This window comes from Pelophylax lessonae (assembly GCF_965119305.1).
Source record: "Pelophylax lessonae genome assembly, chromosome: 4".
Classification (NCBI taxonomy): domain Eukaryota; kingdom Metazoa; phylum Chordata; class Amphibia; order Anura; family Ranidae; genus Pelophylax; species Pelophylax lessonae.
In genome coordinates this window covers 11,449,991-11,467,952 of record NC_138771.1, presented here as the reverse complement: position 1 = coordinate 11,467,952, position 17,962 = coordinate 11,449,991, and the positions used below count along the sequence as shown (strand labels likewise).

The window sequence follows — 17,962 nt, the reverse complement described above, 5'->3', positions numbered from 1 at the left end:
CCACCACAGAATGCCAGCCAGCCAGCCACCACAGGATGCCAGCCAGCCAGCCACCACAGGATGCCAGCCAGCCACCCACCAACCACAATGTGCCAGCCAGCCACCCACCAACCACAATGTGCCAGCCAGCCACCCACCAGCCACAATGTGCCAGCCAGCCAGCCACCCACCACAGGGTGCCAGCAAGCCACCCACCCACCGCAGGGTGCAAGCCAGCCATTAAGCATTAAACAAAAATTAACATGTTCAGTACCCGATTTGTGTCAAAATTTGTCTTTATTTTTCAAAACTTTAAATGTACAAAATACCGGCCGATACCGATACGTTGTGACCAAAATATCGGTATCGGCCCTGAAAAAAAAAACATATCAGTCTATCCCTACTATAGAGGCTGCAGATCTGGAAAGCAGTGAAGGTGTAGGACAGGGATCTCCAAACTACGGCCCTCCAGCTGTTGAGGAACTACACATCCCATGAGGCATTGTAAAACTCTGACATTCACAGACATGACTAGGCATGATGGGAATTGTAGTTCCTGAACAACTGGAGGGCCATAGTTTAGAGACCCCTGGTGTAGGGAATGCCGACTGCCAGTGAGATGACGATTATACCTCTTCTATCACAAGAACCTTCTATTGGAAATTTGTTAAACTGACAGGTTCACTTTAAATATTTGATAATCTCTTTAGTTGACATTAACCACTTGCCGACCAGCCGCCATACATATGCTGCGGCAGGTCGGCTCGTTACCTGTACGTCGCTTCGCGGGACCGCAAATGGTGGGGGGGGGGGGGGGGGTACACGCCCATTCGCCACAGGGGAAGCTGATCTGGGGGTCAGATGGCCGCGATTGCCGCCGAGCACCCGCGATCGCTCCCCGTGGAGACAGAATGGCGGTCTGCTGTTGTAAACACAGCAGACCACTGTTCTGTCAGGAATGAACACAGGGATCCTCCTATTTAGGAAGACAGGTCCCTGTGTTCATTCCATAAGCCCACCCCCCTCACAGTTAGAAAGCACCCCCTAGGGACACATTTAACCTTTTAATCGCTCCTGGTGTTAACCCCTTTCCTGCCAGTGTCATTAGTACAGTGACAATGCATATTTTTAGCACTGATTACTGTAGTAATGTCACTCGTCCCCCAAAAGTGTCAAAAATGTCAGTTAGGGATCCGATCTGTCCGCCGCAATGTCGCAGTCCCGCTAAAAATCACAGATCGCCTCCATTACAAGTAAAAAAAAAAATGAGGACATGGAACAAATAGAAAGTCTGTGTTATCCTGATTTGGCTGCAGAATAAAAAATATGTTTTAAGTTTTTAGATGATGTAAATTTTTTGGGTTATTTTAAAGTGATTGTAAAGTCTCTTTTTTTTTTTTTTTCTTTTTTAAATAACAAACATTTTACACTTCCCTCTTCTGGGCAGTTCATTTTGCACAGAGCAGCCCGGATCCTCCTCTTCTCGGGTCCCTCTTCTATGCTCCTGGCCCCTCCCTCCTGACGAGTGCCCCCACAGCAAGCAGCTTGCTATGGGGGCACCCGAGATGAGTCACAGCTCCCTGTGTCCATTCAGACATGGAGCCGTGACCCAGCCCTGCCTCCTCTGCCTCCTGATTGGCTGACTGCGCTATCTCAGCCGATGAGGAGTCCCCGGCAGCTGGGACACTCCTGCAACATCGCTGAATAAAGATGGGGCTCAGGTAAGTATTAGGGGGCTGCTCCACACATTCTTATTTTATTTTAATACATAGAATGTGCATTCTGCATTTACAATCAATTTAGGTCTAAGTGTGCAGGCGAGGTAAGGTTTAACCATTTGCCAACCGGACCAATTCTGACACTTTTCTCATATATGTAAAAATCTGTTTTTTTTTGCTAGAAAATTACTTAGAACCCCCAAACATTATATATATGTGTGATTCATCTGGTCTGAGGGAGTGTCCCCACTATATCCAATAGGGGAGCCTGTTGGACTAATGGAGGAAACCCAGCCAGTGACACACAGCCTTTGTAACTATCCCAGTGGGTTGGCACAAACAGTGGTGCATCCTGGGATATGTTATAAAAGCCAAGGGCACAATGTGACAGGGGTGTCTTTGGGCGGGAAGCCAGGTCACAGGAGGAGGGTGACAGCTGTCTCTCCTTCTGTCTCTATGGAAGGTGGCCATGAGTGGTCGGCCTAGTGAGCCAGAAGTGCGGTGCTGAGCCAGGAGGTTCAGTGGATGCTGACGGATGGAGTTGAAGGCAGAGCAACCTTGGGAAAAACAGTGTCCGTGAGTACGAGGAAGCCAGCCATGAGGGTCTGACCAGGAAGGGGACCACTCCAGTGGACAGGGGCTAGCACACACAAGTGAGAAAGGGGGTGCCAAGTTAGGACCCTGAAGAGAAACGAAATCAGGATCATATCCATTATCTTCACTTCATGGGCAAGGTGAAGCAGCGGCCTTGCTGCACACACTACAGTCAGTTGTCCTCAGATTTGTGCATAATTCATAGTTTGAGTATCCCACTCATCCCTTCTCCTATCCCAGTTCTAAATTAAAACACAAAAACCAACATCCCCTGGACTGTTCATTGTCTGAGCCAAGTGTCTAAAGTGATAAGTTCTACAGACTGTTACTACGGGTAACCCAGGGGAATCCAGAAAGTGCAATTCTCAGCAGCCCTTTAGGTGGCAGTGGTACAATTGTATCAGGTTCAATGTATCACATGACATTATACAAAATGCCAAATGATTGCCAGTACTGAAGGTGGAGTACCTGAGCGTGTTTGGACACCCAGTGTCTCAGGACATTCAGCACGCGGTTTGTGGCGGCTCTTCGGATCACAAATTCCTTGTCTCCGTTCCTCTGATCTGATGGAAACCCTGCAATATAAAATTATTAAATGTTACATAATTGTATATTATGGATATGGGAATGAAGACTGTAACAGAACCGCGACCCACAATGTGCTTGTATGCTTCCGTCAGAATACCGCTTCCTCCAGTCTTGAACATAGATATCAGATATTCTAGCCATCCCCATACAAAACTAGCCGAGAATAGCTTGTATAAGATCTGGAACATTTATTGAACAAACTCACACCCAATATATACCACACAGGAGAACATCCCCCTCCTGATCAGATTACCCCACCTGGTCAGGTGCCTGATTACATTATCCTATGCAGATGAAATTGTGTACAGAAATATAAATAAGTTGAACTAATTACCTAGCCTTCTGGACAGAGACAATATGTGAATGGGAATGCAGACCCAGACAATGTTATCATTAACTTAATTAACTCAGCATTGCAACAAGGCTAAAACAAAATACATAACACATTATCCCAAGTATAAACACAGAACCCACAGTAGACAATAGGTGAGTAAATCAGCATAATCAACAATGTGTGGAAGACAGGGGGTTAAGCTGATGATATTACCATCTGCTATGAGTCTGACTGTGCAGAGCAGCCTCTTATTGGCAATAGGCAGCTAGGCCTTTAACATGGATCCTAGGCCTAGAGTCCCAGAGTCTTCATATAACACATTTCCCTGAAAATAAGGCCGGGTCTTATATTAATTTTGGCTACAAAAAACACACTAGGGCTTATTTTCAGGGGATGTTTTATTTATATACAGTATGTACTAGTGATTGACCGATATCGTTTTTTTATTGCCGATACCGATATTTTGGTCATCGGCCGATATTTTCAGATATTTAAAAAAATTTTTTTTTGACAGGTACTCTTGTGGAGGGATCTGGGGGGTCTAAAATACCCCAAACCCCTCCTCTACACTTAAAAGCATTCAGAACGCCAAGTTTGGCTGTTTTGAATGCTCGCATTTTTTTTAATTTGGCACCGAGTACCCGGAAGTAATGTCATGACATCACTTTCGGGTTTTTACATGGAGACCCAATCAGAGCCGAATGCGGCTTTGATTGGGCCTTCGGCGGCCGTGCAGGCTGGTTGCCCGGGTCTCCCGGTGGGACGGGAGACCCAGGTGAGCCGCGGAAGGTGGCGGGACGTCCCCTCCTGATCCTTGTAATGACAGCCGAGCGGCTTCTCAGCTGCATCGGTTGTCATTACAAGACAGCCGACCGTTGGCTATGGATGCCGGTACCGGGGTGATGTCTCTAGCTGCAGGCATCACTCCGGTACAAGCACTTTCCCGAAATATCGGCAATATCGGTAACTTCAGGGGCCGATATATCGGGGAAAGTGCATATCAGCCCCCGATATATCGGTGTTGCCGATAATTGATCGATCCCTAGTATGTACAATGATGATCTTAAAGTGATTGTAACCCTAAAATATATAAATAAATATCCTGATCCTTTAAAGCATGATAGACAGCACAGTGCTTGTGTTGTGTCATTTAGCCCCCTCTATGTTCCAAAAAAACCTGGAATAAAACAATAAAATGTTAAAAAAAAGTTCCTGTGTCCCTTGTCTTCTCTCCCCCTTTCCCCTTGTCAGCTCAGGAGTCAGCATTATGACATTCTGTAATCCCAAAAATAAACCTTGGATAAAGTCATTGTAAAATTATGTAATCGATTTTGTAAAAAGATTATGTAATGAGCAGTGCGTCTCCTTTTGTAACTTTATTGTGGAAAATACCTTATTTACAGCGCCGCTGGACGCTCACGTGACCCTCCGGAGCTCTACTTCCCCTCTTCGAATACTGCAGAGGGAGAGGCTGAGATCCCCCCTGATGTCAGCCCCACTTTAAGCACTGCAGAGGGAGGAGCCACTGACATCAGCCGGAAAGAGAGGACAAGATCTCGGGGGGGGGGGGGGTCACATTAGCGTCCAGCGGCGCTGTAAATAAGGTATTTTCCACAATAAAAGTTGGACGCTCACGTGACCCTCCGGAGCTCTACTTTCCCTCTCCGAATACTGCAGAGGGAGAGGCTGAGTTCCCCCCTGATGTCAGCCCCACTTTAAGCACTGCAGAGGGAGGAGCCACTGACGTCAGCCAGGAAGAGAGGACAAGATGTCGGCGGGTCACGTGAGCATCCAGCGGCGCTGTAAATAAGGTATTTTCCACAAAAAAAGTTACAAAAGGAGACACGCTGCTCATTATATAACCTTTTTACAAAACTGATTACATGTTTTTACAAGGATTTTACTAGGGCTTATTTTCGGGGTAGTGCTTAACCACTTAAGCCCCGGAAGATTTTACCCCCATTCCGGCCAGGGGGGAATTTTGCGATTCGGCACTGCGTGACTTTAACGGACAATTGCGCGGTCGTGCGACGCTGTACCTAAACGAATTTGGCGTCCTTTTTTTCCCACAAACAGAGCTTTCTTTTGGTGGTATTTGATCACCTGTGCGATTTTTTGATCACGCGCTATAAACAAAAAAAGAGCGTCAATTTTGCAAAAATAGCAATATTTTTCACATTTTTTTATATGATATTACCCAAAAAAATGTAAAAATCAAAATTTTTTAACTTTTTCGGCCAATTTGTTTTATGCTACCTATGTTTGGTAAAAAAAAAATCGCAAAAAGCGTATTTTGATTGGTTTGCGCAAAAGTTATCGCGTTTACTAACAAAGGGAAAGATTTTTGTCATTTTTGTTGTTTTTTTTTTAACGTGTAATGGCGGCGATCTGCGATTTTTTTTTGCGGTACTGCGACATTGGGGCGGACAGATCGGACCCTTGACTGACATTTTTGACACTTTTGGGGTTACCAGTGACATTTCTACAGTAATCAGTGCTATATATATGCACTGTTACTGTAAAAATACACTGGTAGTGAAGGGGTTAACTTTATTTGGGAGGGAGGGGCTGTGTGTATCCCTAGGGGCGTGCTTTCTACTGTGATTGGCTGTGGCTTCAGCTGTAAGGACACTGATCAACGGATCTACATACTAGATCCGAGTGATCAGTGTCTTAACAGCAAGGAGAATGACAGGTGGCTTGTTTACACAAGCTGCCTGACATTCTCCCTCTCCCCCGCCGATCGCCGAGTGACCGGCGGACATCGGGTCCGCCAGTCACACGCGCGGGGGGGGGGGGGGGGGGGGGGGGGGTACGTGACCACGCGGGAGCGGGAGCGCGCCACTTTGCCTGTGAGGGGCTGACTGCCGACGTAGATCGGCGTTAGGCAGTCGGCAAGTGGTTAAATTGCAGTCATCCCGGAAAATCACGCTTGGTCTTATTTTTGGGGTAGGGCTTATTTTCAGGGAAACAAGGTATTCCTTGAGATATATTGTTCATAAATATTACTGTCCCATTTGAATAATCCAAACCTTATTCTCAGTGTCCATTAAGTAATTGCCTATCATATTCTCGGTCACCCCGTGCCCCTAATAGACACAGGGTGACTTACAGCCTAGGGGCTGACAGAGGGATTTCCCAACCTCTCTAAGGTAAGCTGTGTTCCACGCCCCCCCCCCAACTAAAGTGAGTCCCGTCACAAAGACCATACACTTTTTATATGGAGTAAATTAAAGAAATACTTTATTGTTATGCATCAAAATAATATTAAAGGACAAACTGTAGGATCAAGTCTGATGAACCTTGTTGGGTCCCAATTCCACTACTTCCAGGCAAGGGGTACAGCACTCTTGCTGATGCCTTGGGGTACCAGACACCATAAAGAAGGGCCAAACAATTTGTTCATCCATCGACATGTGGGTAATTCTGGTTCTAAATAAATTTGAGGGGTGGAGGTGTAGGAATGCATAGAGCAGGGGTCTTCAAACTATGGCCCTCCAGTTGTTCAGGAACCACAATTCCCATCATGCCTAGTCATGTCTGTGAATGTCAGAGTTTTACAATGCCTCATGGGATGTGTAGTTCCGCAACAGCTGGAGGGCCATAGTTTGAGGATCCCTGGCATAGAGGAATCACAAGATCCTTAACATGCTGCTGCCCCCTTTTCTCTGCAGGATCCTTCTTGCTGGATCTCACAGCTCTGGTGTAAATTCTGAAAGGTTGACCACAGACCAATAACAATGTATTGGGGAGACATCAGTCTATTCTCACCGAGACCCACAGCAGTTTACTTTGCGATCCAATAGACAGAAGTGACATGTATCTTTTCTGCGTCTCTGTGAGTATAGGAACCCATGCTATAGACATTCTCCAACAAAATGGAACATGTACTGTATGCACAATACAGAGAGATAGTAGAGAAGTGCTAGTGTTTGACCCCCAGCCCTGTGACAACCCAATGCTGGCCAATGTGTCACATATGGGCTGAGTTATTAAAGGAAAATAGACTGTGCACTCGGCCCTGCCCCCTCCTCACTGGCTGAGATTGACAACAGCATCCAGGCCAATGGGGAGGGAGAGACCCGGGAGAGCCGCTTTTCTTGTGCACATTGCTGGATCAGGATCAGGTAAGTATTAGAGGGGCTGTTGGGAGAGCCAAAAACTAAAGGTTTTTTATCTTCATGCATAAAATGCATGAAGGTAAGAAACCTTCAGCCTTTAGAACAGGGGTCCTCAGACTGCGGCCCGCCAGGGTCCTGAACCTGGCCCACCGGCCGGGATCGGCACAGGGCTGACTACCTGTCAGTCACTGAAGCTCTAATATGCTTCAGAAAAGGGTAGACCTGGGGCGCAGAGCACTGCGCCCTAGCCCACCCATTTGTGTGACAATAGCGAATGATATTGAAATGACAATTGCTTCCTGATTGGCCAAAAGGCAAACCCATGCCATTGGCCGAGGAGGAGGCGGGAGGACTCGAGGAGACCCAGCTGCTGCAGGTAAGTGCACTGGTCTCTGCACGCTGGTCACTCTGGCATTGAAAGGGGGCACGCTGTGGTCACTCTGGCATTGAAAGGGGGCACGCTGTGGTCACTCTGGCATTGAAAGGGGGCACGCTGTGGTCACTCTGGAATTGAAAGGGGGCACGCTGTGGTCACTCTGGCATTGAAAGGGGGCACGCTGTGGTCACTCTGGAGTTGAAAGGGGGCACGCTGTGCTCACTCTGGCATTGAAAGGGGGCACGCTGTGGTCACTCTGGCATTGAAAGGGAGCACGCTGTGGTCACTCTGGAATTGAAAGGGTGCACGCTGTGGTCACTCTGGCATTGAAAGGGGGCACGCTGTGGTCACTCTGGAATTGAAAGGGGGCACGCTGTGGTCACTCTGGAATTGAAAGGAGGCACGCTGTGGTCACTCTGGAGTTGAAAGGGGGCACGCTGTGCTCACTCTGTAATTGAAAAGGGGCACGCTGTGGTCACTCTATAATTGAAAAGGGGCACGCTGTGGTCACTCTGGAATTGAAAAGGGGCACGCTGTGGTCACTCTGGAATTGAAAAGGGGCACGCTGTGGTCACTCTGGAATTGAAAAGGGGCACGCTGTGGTCACTCTGGAATTGAAAAGGGGCACGCTGTGGTCACTCTGGCATTGAAAGGGGGCACGCTGTGGTCACTCTGGCATTGAAAGGGGGCACGCTGTGGTCACTCTGGCATTGAAAGGGGGCGCGCTGTGGTTATATATATATATATATATATATATATATATATATATATAAATAAAACAATAAATATTGTATTGTTTTTCCTGATTTTTTGTGCACTACATATAAAATATGCGCATTGGAATTTCGTTCATATTTATTTTCAAACTATAGTCTGGCCCTCAACAGTGTATGAGGGACCATGAACTGGCCCCCTGTTTAAAAAGTTTGAGGCCCCCTGCTTTAGAACCTTTTTAAGGCCATGGAGGACCTAACATTCTCTCTTTAGAGAAATTCCATAAAAACAGTTTTACTGGATTGTTTTTTTTATCATTTCCATAAAAGTCCTTCGGGGGCGGGGACCTGAGCCAGTCTCCTGCCCAGTCTACCCTTCCTTCCTATTCCCTCTCTACTGCCCTCCCTTTCCTCTTCTCTGAGCCACTCCCCTGCCCAGTTTACCCTTCCCATTCCTTTTTTACTGCCACCACTTTCCTTTTCTCTGAGCCACTCCCCTGCTCAGTCTACCCTTCCCATTCCTTTTTTATTTGCACTACTTTCCTCTTCTCTGGGCCACTCCCCTGCCCATTCTACCCTTCCTATTTTACTGCCCCCACTTTCCTCTTCTCTGAGCCACTCCCCTGCCCAGTCTACCCTTCCCATTCCTTTTTTACTGCCACTACTTTCCTCTTCTCTGAGCCACTCCCCTGCAGTGTTAATTTCGTCGACTAAAACCAACTAAAACGTTTTCGTCGACTAACACAATTCAGATGACTAAAATACGACTAAAACTAAAATGGCATTTTAGTCTTAAGACTAAAATACGACTAAAACTAAAATGGCATTTTAGTCAAAAGACTATAACTAAAACTAAATCGAAATTTGCTGCCAAAAATTAACACTGGTGCATGCTCAAAGCATAAATAATAACATATTAGATTTTTCACTCCAGGACCAGCAGTAGTATATAATGAGTTTGGAAATTGTAGAGAAATGCTTAAATAATGCATTACAAATTACAATTGAACTACACCCATTTGATTATAGATGACTAAAATTAGTTTTAGTCGACTAAAATGTAGGGCGTTTTAGTCGACTAAATACGACTAAAACGAAAACATTTGCAGAAGACTAAAATAGGACTAAAACTAAAATGCCATTTTAGTCCTAAGACTAAGACTAAAACTAAATTGAAATTTGCTGCCAAAATTAACACTGCTCCCCTGCCCCGTCTACCCTTCTCATTCCTTTTTTACTGCCACCACTTTCCTCTTCTCTGAGCCACTCCCCTGCCCAGTCTACCCTTCCCATTCCTTTTTTACTGCCACCACTTTACTCTTCTCTGAGCCACTCCTCTGCCCAGCCTACCCTTCCCATACCTTTTTTTACTGCCACCACTTTCCTCTTCTCTAAGGCACTCCCCTGCCCAGTCTACCCTTCCCATTCCTTCTTTACTGCCCCCACTTTCCTCTTCTCTGATCCACTCCCTTGCCCAGTTTACCCTTCCTATTTCACTGCCCCCACTTTACTCTTCTCTGAGCCACTCCTCCGCCCAGTCTACCCTTGCCATTCCTTTTTTACAGCCCCCATTTTCCTCTTCTCTGAGCCACTCCCCTGCCCAGTCTATCCTTCCCATTCCTTTTTTACTGCCACCACTTTTCTTCTTCTCTAAGCCAATCCCCTGCCCAGTCTACCCTTTACTGCCCCCCCACTTTCGTCTTGTCTCAGCCACCCCCCGTCCAGTCTACCCTTCCTTCTCTTCCTATTCATTTTTACTGCCCCTACTTTCCTTTTCTTGAAGACACTCCTCTGCCAAGTCAACCCTTCCTTTTCTTTCCATTCCCATTTTACTGCCCCCACTTCCCTCTTCTCTGAGCCCTATCCTATTTCCACCAAACCAATTCCAACCACATTAAAGCGGAGTTCCACTCAAACGTAGAACTTTCACTTATCTGTCTCCTGCCCCCCTCCGGTGCCACATTTGGCCCCTTTCGGAGGGGAGGGGGGAGCGGGTACCTGTTTTTGACAGGTACCCTGTCCACACCTCTGTCGGAAGTTCGGCACCCTCCTCCTCCCCCCTCTGCTTCCAGGCCAGTAACCGAGCGCAGCACGATTCACGCATGCGCAGTAGGAACCCAGCCTGTGAAACTGCAAGGCTTCACTGCCGGGTTCCCTTACCTGCAATGGCGGCAGTAGTATCTGATAGCCGATGGAAGCATCGGCTGCGGTGCCGGCATCGCTGGATTTCAGGACAGGTAAGTGTCCTAATATTAAAAGTCAGCAGCTACAGTATGTGTAGCTGCTGAGTTTTAATTTTTGGAGGGGGGCGGGGGCAGAATTCCGCCTTAAACAAGAATCCCCACCTATATACCCTTTTCTTAGAGGTCCTTGCCAGGTTCACCTATCCATGTAGATTCCATACTCCGGTACTCTTACCACTGCACACCTGAGACGTACGTTAACGACTTATGGATGCTCTGATTCTAGAATGCCATGACAGTGAATGTGCGACATAACAAACTGGACATTGTGACTCACTGCGCCTCCTGAAAATGTCTGTTTGTTCCTACCTGCTGTTGCTAAAGACATCCGTCTGTACGTCTCCTTGGTGGGAGTACCCTCGTTAGCTCCGGCTGTTGCTATGGCAAAGGCAGAGGCTGCTGATAAGTTGCTGCGGCTACTGTCGTGCTCTCGGCAGGAAGTCATCACAATGCCGTTATTATAAGAGAAGAGTGTAAAGTCTGTAATAAAATTTGTAATGTAAGCGCAATATGTTCAATATTCACATAATGTAACTGCAGATTAGGGGCTGGTTCACACCATACCGTGTTTCCCTGAAAGTAAGACCTACCCTGAAATAAGACCTAGTGTTATTTTCGGGGAGGGCTGCAATATAAGCCCTACCCTGAAAATAAGCCCTAGTTTAGTGTATGAAAAATCCTAGGATGCACTTTATTAGCGTTTTAAATAATGTCCAGTGTGTTTTTGTAATACAATACTGTGAAATACCTTCCTTACATCGCCGCTCTGCTCTCAGCTGATTCCCTGCTGTCTTTCTCCTCTCATAGCTATCAGAGGGGGATCTCAGCCCCTCCCCTCTACAGTGTACACAGAAGCGCCGAGTGTTCGATTAGAATTGTGGGAAATACCTTCGGTACATCGGCGCTTCCGTAACCCCCAGCTGTCGGCCAGGGAAAAAGAGGACAGCAGAGCGGCAAATCAGCTAAACCTATTCTAATCTAATCTACCCGGCTCTTCTGTGTACACTGCAGAGGGGAGGGGCTGAGATCCATCTCTGACAGCTATGAGAGGAGAAAGACAGGAGATTAGCTGAGCACAGAGCAGCGATGTACCGTAATGAAGGTATTTCACACAATTGTATTACAAAAACACTCACTGGACAGTATATAAAACACTAGTAAAGTGCATCCTAGGATTTTATATACACTAAACTAGGTTTACATAGGATTTCTGGCAGGCAGGGAGGGCAGAGAGGGACAGAACATTACAGCTAAGACCTACCCCGAAAATAAGCCCTACTGTGTCTTTTGGTGCCAAAATTAATATAAGACCCGGGCTTATTTTTGGGGAAACACGGTAGAAACGCAGTCTGGTTGCGTTTCTGCATGCACGTTTTTGATGCATTCCAGTGCATTTTTGATGCATTTATGTGTTCCTGTGTATTTTTTCCTCACTTTTTTTCTTTCCCCCCCCTAACCACTTGCTGACTGCCTAACTTACATCTACTGCGGCAAAGTGGCTCTATTGCGTAAAATCACGTACCTGTACGTCATTTCATGCAATCACCACTAGGTAGTGCGAGCACGCCGCTGGAGGCGCGATCGCACGCTGACTGGACAGGGGGGAAGCCAATCAGCGGGTCTGGCGGATCCGATGTCCGTCAGCCACCCACGGCCGTTTCTGAGAGAAATATAAACAAGGCAGATCACCGTTCTGCCAAGGGAGAAGATAGAGATCTTGTGTTCCTGCGAAGCAGGAACACAGATCTCGGTCTTCCCCCACACAGTTAGCAAGCATCCCCTAGGGACACCTTTAACCCTTTGATCGCCCCTGATGTTAACCCCTTCCCTGCCAATATCATTAGTATAGTAACAGTGCACATTTTTAGCACTGATCACTGTAATAATGTCACTGGTCCCCAAAAAAGTGTCAGTTAGGGGTCCGATCTGTCCGCCACAATGTCACAGTCCTGCTAAAAATCACTGATCACCACCATTACTAGTGTTGTGGAAATTTTATTAGGATTAGTGTGGACATTTTTCAGGCTGTGTTTGATTTAGATTGTCATTATGGCTCCTGTTGTTGGTTTGCCTGCAATACGCTCATTAGATCGTGTACGGGCGAACTGGCATTGAAAAAAAAAGACTACTGGCAATGCAAACCTTCCCTTAGATGTGTAGATGCGTTCGCTCTACATAGACATCTCTGCCGGTGAACACTCCATGCGTTGGTCTGTTTGCCGGTAGAGATCTACAGTATGTGTATTGCGGTGCGGAGTCAGTATCGTTTTGATATCTATCTGCCTTTATGAAGGGATACACGCTCATGTCTTTCTACTGTGCCTGATCACCATAGTGGAAACAGCATGGCTCTTTCCCTGCAGATAGCCTCCCGTCTATGGGAACAGTTGTATAATCCTATTAGGCATTGTCCTCTGAGCTTTGCTGAATGGGATTCATTACAGTAGTAGAGGCGGGAATACATGCACGAATTTGATCAGAGCAGCGTTCATGGATCTACACGCTGGTTTCATTGTGTAGTGTTAGGCCGGAAGCCGTGCACACCATTCTGCTCATTCACGACCGTTCCCCCCCCCCCCCCTTTCTATTTTATATATCACAGGTGTCAAACACAAGGCCCGCGACCAAATGTGGCCCCCCCAGGCCATTTCATGTGGCCCTCGCATCTCTCCTGCAGCTGGGGCACCCCCCTTGTCTCTGCCCCCACCTTGTCTCTGTAGTTGGCAGCAGAGAGGACTGAACTGCTTTGCCAGATCCTGCACTCCTCTGTGAAGCTTCAGAAAGGCTCGTCTTTGCCCACCTCCCCCCCCTTCTCAGCAGTCCGCAGCAGAGAGAAGGGCAGAACTCCTCCTTCCGATCCTGCACCTCTCTGTGCAGCAGCAACACCACCTTGTCTCTGCCTCTCCTGGTCACAGCATTCAGCAGACTCTGAAAGGGGGTCTAAAGAGCTGCCTGGTCCTCTGCAGAACACCCTTCAAAGGATTTAAAGCGTAACTCCACTTATTTTGAAAAAAAAAACATTCCCCTCTGGGTGATCTCTGTACATTGCAGGGATTTTAACAAACTTTGTTGCAGATTCCTAACTTTTGTTATTCTGAAGAAATTCTTGTTTGTTCCTCTGTGCTGAGTGGGTCTAATGGGAGTGGTTTCATAATTATCAGCTGTGGCACCTGCAGGGCTCTAATGAGGAAAGCTGCTGGGGCTGCATCCCTTTAGACGTGTTCCTATTGAGAGTATCTCACCAAAAATGAGATTTTTGATGCAGGGGATGCAGAAATCTGACTTGTATCTTAGTGGAAAAAGGGTGTCAATTACATGAATCATGAAAAAGTACCTACGTCCTAGAATCGTTGAGAATGGGAAAATTTTGGTGAGGTATATATAGACTTTGATGGTACCGTAAAAGACTTGATAAGACAAATTATATCATTAAAAATTATCAAAATGTATTCATAATCTATGTATATATACACACACACACATACATATATATATATATATATATATATACACACACATACATATATATATATATATATATATATATATATATACACACACACATACATACATATATACATACATACACACACATATATTATATATATATATATATACACACACACACACACACACACACACACACACATATATATATATATATATATATATATATATATACACACACACACACACACACACACACATTATATATATATATATATATATATATATATATATATTTTCTTTTTGCTCTATAAAAAGTAATCAATAAAGCAGTTTTAATCTTTGATCACTGTTTTTCAGTATTGAGTATGGATCTTTGCTCCACTTGATGATGTAAGCTGAAGAAGCCGCAATTTTCCTGCGAAACATGTTGAGCACGACAATCCAGATGGTCTTTGTGATATAATCTAGATATGACATCTTTTGAGGTCATCCCCATCTCTAAATGATTACTTTTTATAGAGCAATAAGAGAATGACATTTAATTGTATATAAAATATCACTATATGCGCCCTCTGAAAATGATAAGATATATCCCCTGCGCACAAGGCACATGAACAGATGCGTCTTCAAGACAGACACTGTTGCAGCTACCTAAAGAAAAGCAATATGTATAGGTATACTCTAATCACTAATCCCACAGGGCAATGAATCAAGTATAAGTAGCGCAGACAGTACAAAATTGTGCATCATCAAGAAAACAAAGTCCATGAAATATTCACACAATTGGATAATCAATGCTTTCAATCAAACGTCCATCCCTGGATCCATAAACAGGGTTCAATAGGGTATCAGTATCCAGCAATAGTCCACCACACCAAGGAGCGGTCACCACTGTGAGTCAGGATCACCCTTTAACTATACCTCCACCGTTGTGAACATGCAGGGGAAATGGCAACTCACCAAAAAGATTGGCCCTCCTACTCTCATAGGATAGGCAAACAAACTTGTGTGTAAAACCTCTCCTGCGATCGGCTTCCGCTGCGGATTTTAATGCCTCCTTTAGTGGTGTGCGTCTCTTGTTCTCACAATGCACCAGCCGTCCAGCAAGCATATGGTGAAACAAAGAGTGAGAACAAGAGACGCACAATTTTGTACTGTCTGCGCTACTTATACTTGATTCATTGCCCTGTGGGATTAGTGATTAGAGTATACCTATACAAGAGAATGACATTGTTTTTTGTGTATGTAGCACTGCCCCCACAAGGTCTGCCAGATATTCACTCTACGGGTCCCCCCCCCCCCCCGATTACCAGCACACAGTTTTAAGCAAATGCAATTTCTTGATTCTTATTGGCTCACACTTCAATAATCAGTCCAGGGGTATTTGGTTGTTTTGATGTTTATTTTATAATGGGGATTAGGAGAAGGAAATAGTAAGATACTCCGATTTAACTATTCACAGTATTTGAGGACTTCTATCTTCTCTACTTCACTTTCAGGTATGGAACAGCCAGGCTGGTAATTCATCCTGCCACTTTGGATTAATAAAGGATTAAGCCTCTTGTTTCCTTCAAGATGACTTGGTGAATAATGTCTTATCTTCAGAACACTCTCCCTAGTATCCTCTCTCTCTGCTGACACCCGTCCATTGACTATCCTATGAGCAGGGGGTGACCACCATCAGGTCAGGCCCCTTGACACGAGCCCCTGTACTCACGATACTGCAGCCACAGGGTCTCCAGTGCCTCCCCTCTCAGTAAGCTTCCCTGGATCTCTGGGTTCAGCTCCTCTCAACCGCTCCTCTGGCCCTCAAGACGACCTCCTGCATCCGCATGGCACCTCTACAGAGAGGAGGCAATCGCCCCCTCCCTCCGGGACTCCGCTCTCCAACAAAAGACCCCAAGCACACGTGCTCCTGGCTTTTATACAGTATCCCAGCATGCACCAAGGCGACCCACCCCTGCCAATCATCAAGACTGTATCAAATCCTATGCACCCATTCGTCAGGTTTTCTCCCACTGTCCAACATGCCTCCCTATTGGACCAGCGTGAAACACTCTGCAGACTGAATAAATTGCATACTGAACACAATGAGCAGAACTCACTAACAGATGGTAGGCAGCGAACAATATAGATTTACCTCCAGCCGCTCTGGTAAGCAGACAGAGCTCAAAACTATACTTTCTCACTATCACCTACCTAGGAGGGTACTACACTCACCCCCTGCCAAACCGAGCCATGTCCTCACTAGCACCTATGTAGGAGGGGGCTACATGTATGTCTTTGATGTTGATATGCTTAGAGATATATATATATATATATATATATATATATATATATATATACTGTATCTATATATACTGTATATCTATACGCACACACACACACACACATTATGAATAAAATTTGATCATTTTTATTTATAAAATTTGTCTTATCAAGTCTTGTACGGTACCATCAAAGTCCATATATGCCTCCTGTTCTCAATTACTTGTATCTTAGTGCAGATTTCTGGGAAAATTGGTGAGCCAATCACACAAGCAGGAAATGATGTTTCTGGGGGTGTGGTCAGTATACATTCTGTGTATAGTGACCACACCTTCCAGGCAGCCATATTGTATTTTCAGAAAATTACAACAGCTGCAGATCGAAAAGGAAAGGTCATTTTTAACCACTTTAACTCTGCTCACATTGCTGCTACTGCAGCAATGTGGCTCGTTATCGTCCAGCGACGTAGACCTACATCGCTGGACTCCGCCCCTTGTGGCCGCCGCTCTTCCCCGATCGTCGGGGAATCGAGTGAGGAGATCCGCCCGCTTGTGTAAACAGAGCGGGCGGATCTCCTAAGTGACAGGGACTGACAGATCGGAGTGTTCAGCATAGCTCAACCTGTGATCTGTCCCTGTGTCACTCAGTCACCTCCCCCCCACACGTCAGTAAGCACCAGGCATACATTAACCCCTCCCTCTCCAATAAAATTAACCCCTTCCCTGCCAGTGTCATTTTTACAGTAACAGTGCATATGTATAGCACTGATTACTGCAGTAATGTCACTGGTACCCCCAAAAGGGTCAAAAATGTCAGTCAGGGGTCCGATCTGTCCACCGCAATGTCGCAGTCCCGCAAAAAAAATTGCAGATCGCCGCTATTACGCGTTAAAAAAAAACACCAAAAATTACAAAAATCTTTCCCTTAGTTAGTAAACGCAATAACTTTTGCGCAAACCAATCAAAATACGCTTATTGTGAATTTTTTTTACCAAACATATGTAGCAGAAAACAAATTGGCCAAAAATTTAAAAACATTTTGATTTTTACATTTTTTTGGGGGGGGGGGGGGGATTTCATATAAAAAAAAGGGGAAAAATATTGTTATTCTTTCAAAATAAACGCTCTTTTTTTGTTTATAGCGCAAAAAGTAAAAATTGCACAGGTGATCAAATACCACCAAAAGAAAGCTCTGTTTGTGGGGAAAAAAAGGACGTAAATTTTGTTTGGGTACGGCGTCACGCGACCACGCAATTGTCAGTTAAAGTCGCACAGCGCCAAATCGCAAAAAGTGGCCTGGACGTAAGATAGCAAAATCCTCCGATGGTAAAGTGGTTAAGAACATTCAATTATAATATGATTTGTGTATACGCTATATTGTTTTTTCTTTATTTGCTGATTTTTTTTTCTCCATGAAAGTGGAGTTACCCTTTAAAGGGTTTTGGTAAAGACGACTACCATGTTGAGGCCCTCTGACCCACCCGAGTGAGCAGCTACTAGATACAGAATATAACGAACAAAGAAAGAGCGCTACTCTAAGTGCAGCATGTCACATTATGAGAAAATTTATGACAAAATG

At 45.5% G+C, this 17,962-nt stretch overlaps 1 protein-coding gene across 2 annotated transcripts in view; it reads right to left on the bottom strand.

Annotated features, from left to right (window-relative positions):
• RASGRF1 (Ras protein specific guanine nucleotide releasing factor 1) overlaps window positions 1–17,962 on the bottom strand; it is a 224,258-nt gene that overhangs the window by 61,650 nt on the left and 144,646 nt on the right. For both annotated transcript variants that reach the window (XM_082252999.1, XM_082253000.1), the window contains exons 17-18: window positions 10,976–11,146; window positions 2,760–2,866 (exon numbers count right to left, since the gene is read on the bottom strand). In XM_082252999.1, the coding sequence (XP_082109125.1) occupies window positions 2,760–2,866; window positions 10,976–11,146 (278 nt within the window). The remainder of the gene's footprint in view (window positions 1–2,759; window positions 2,867–10,975; window positions 11,147–17,962) is intronic.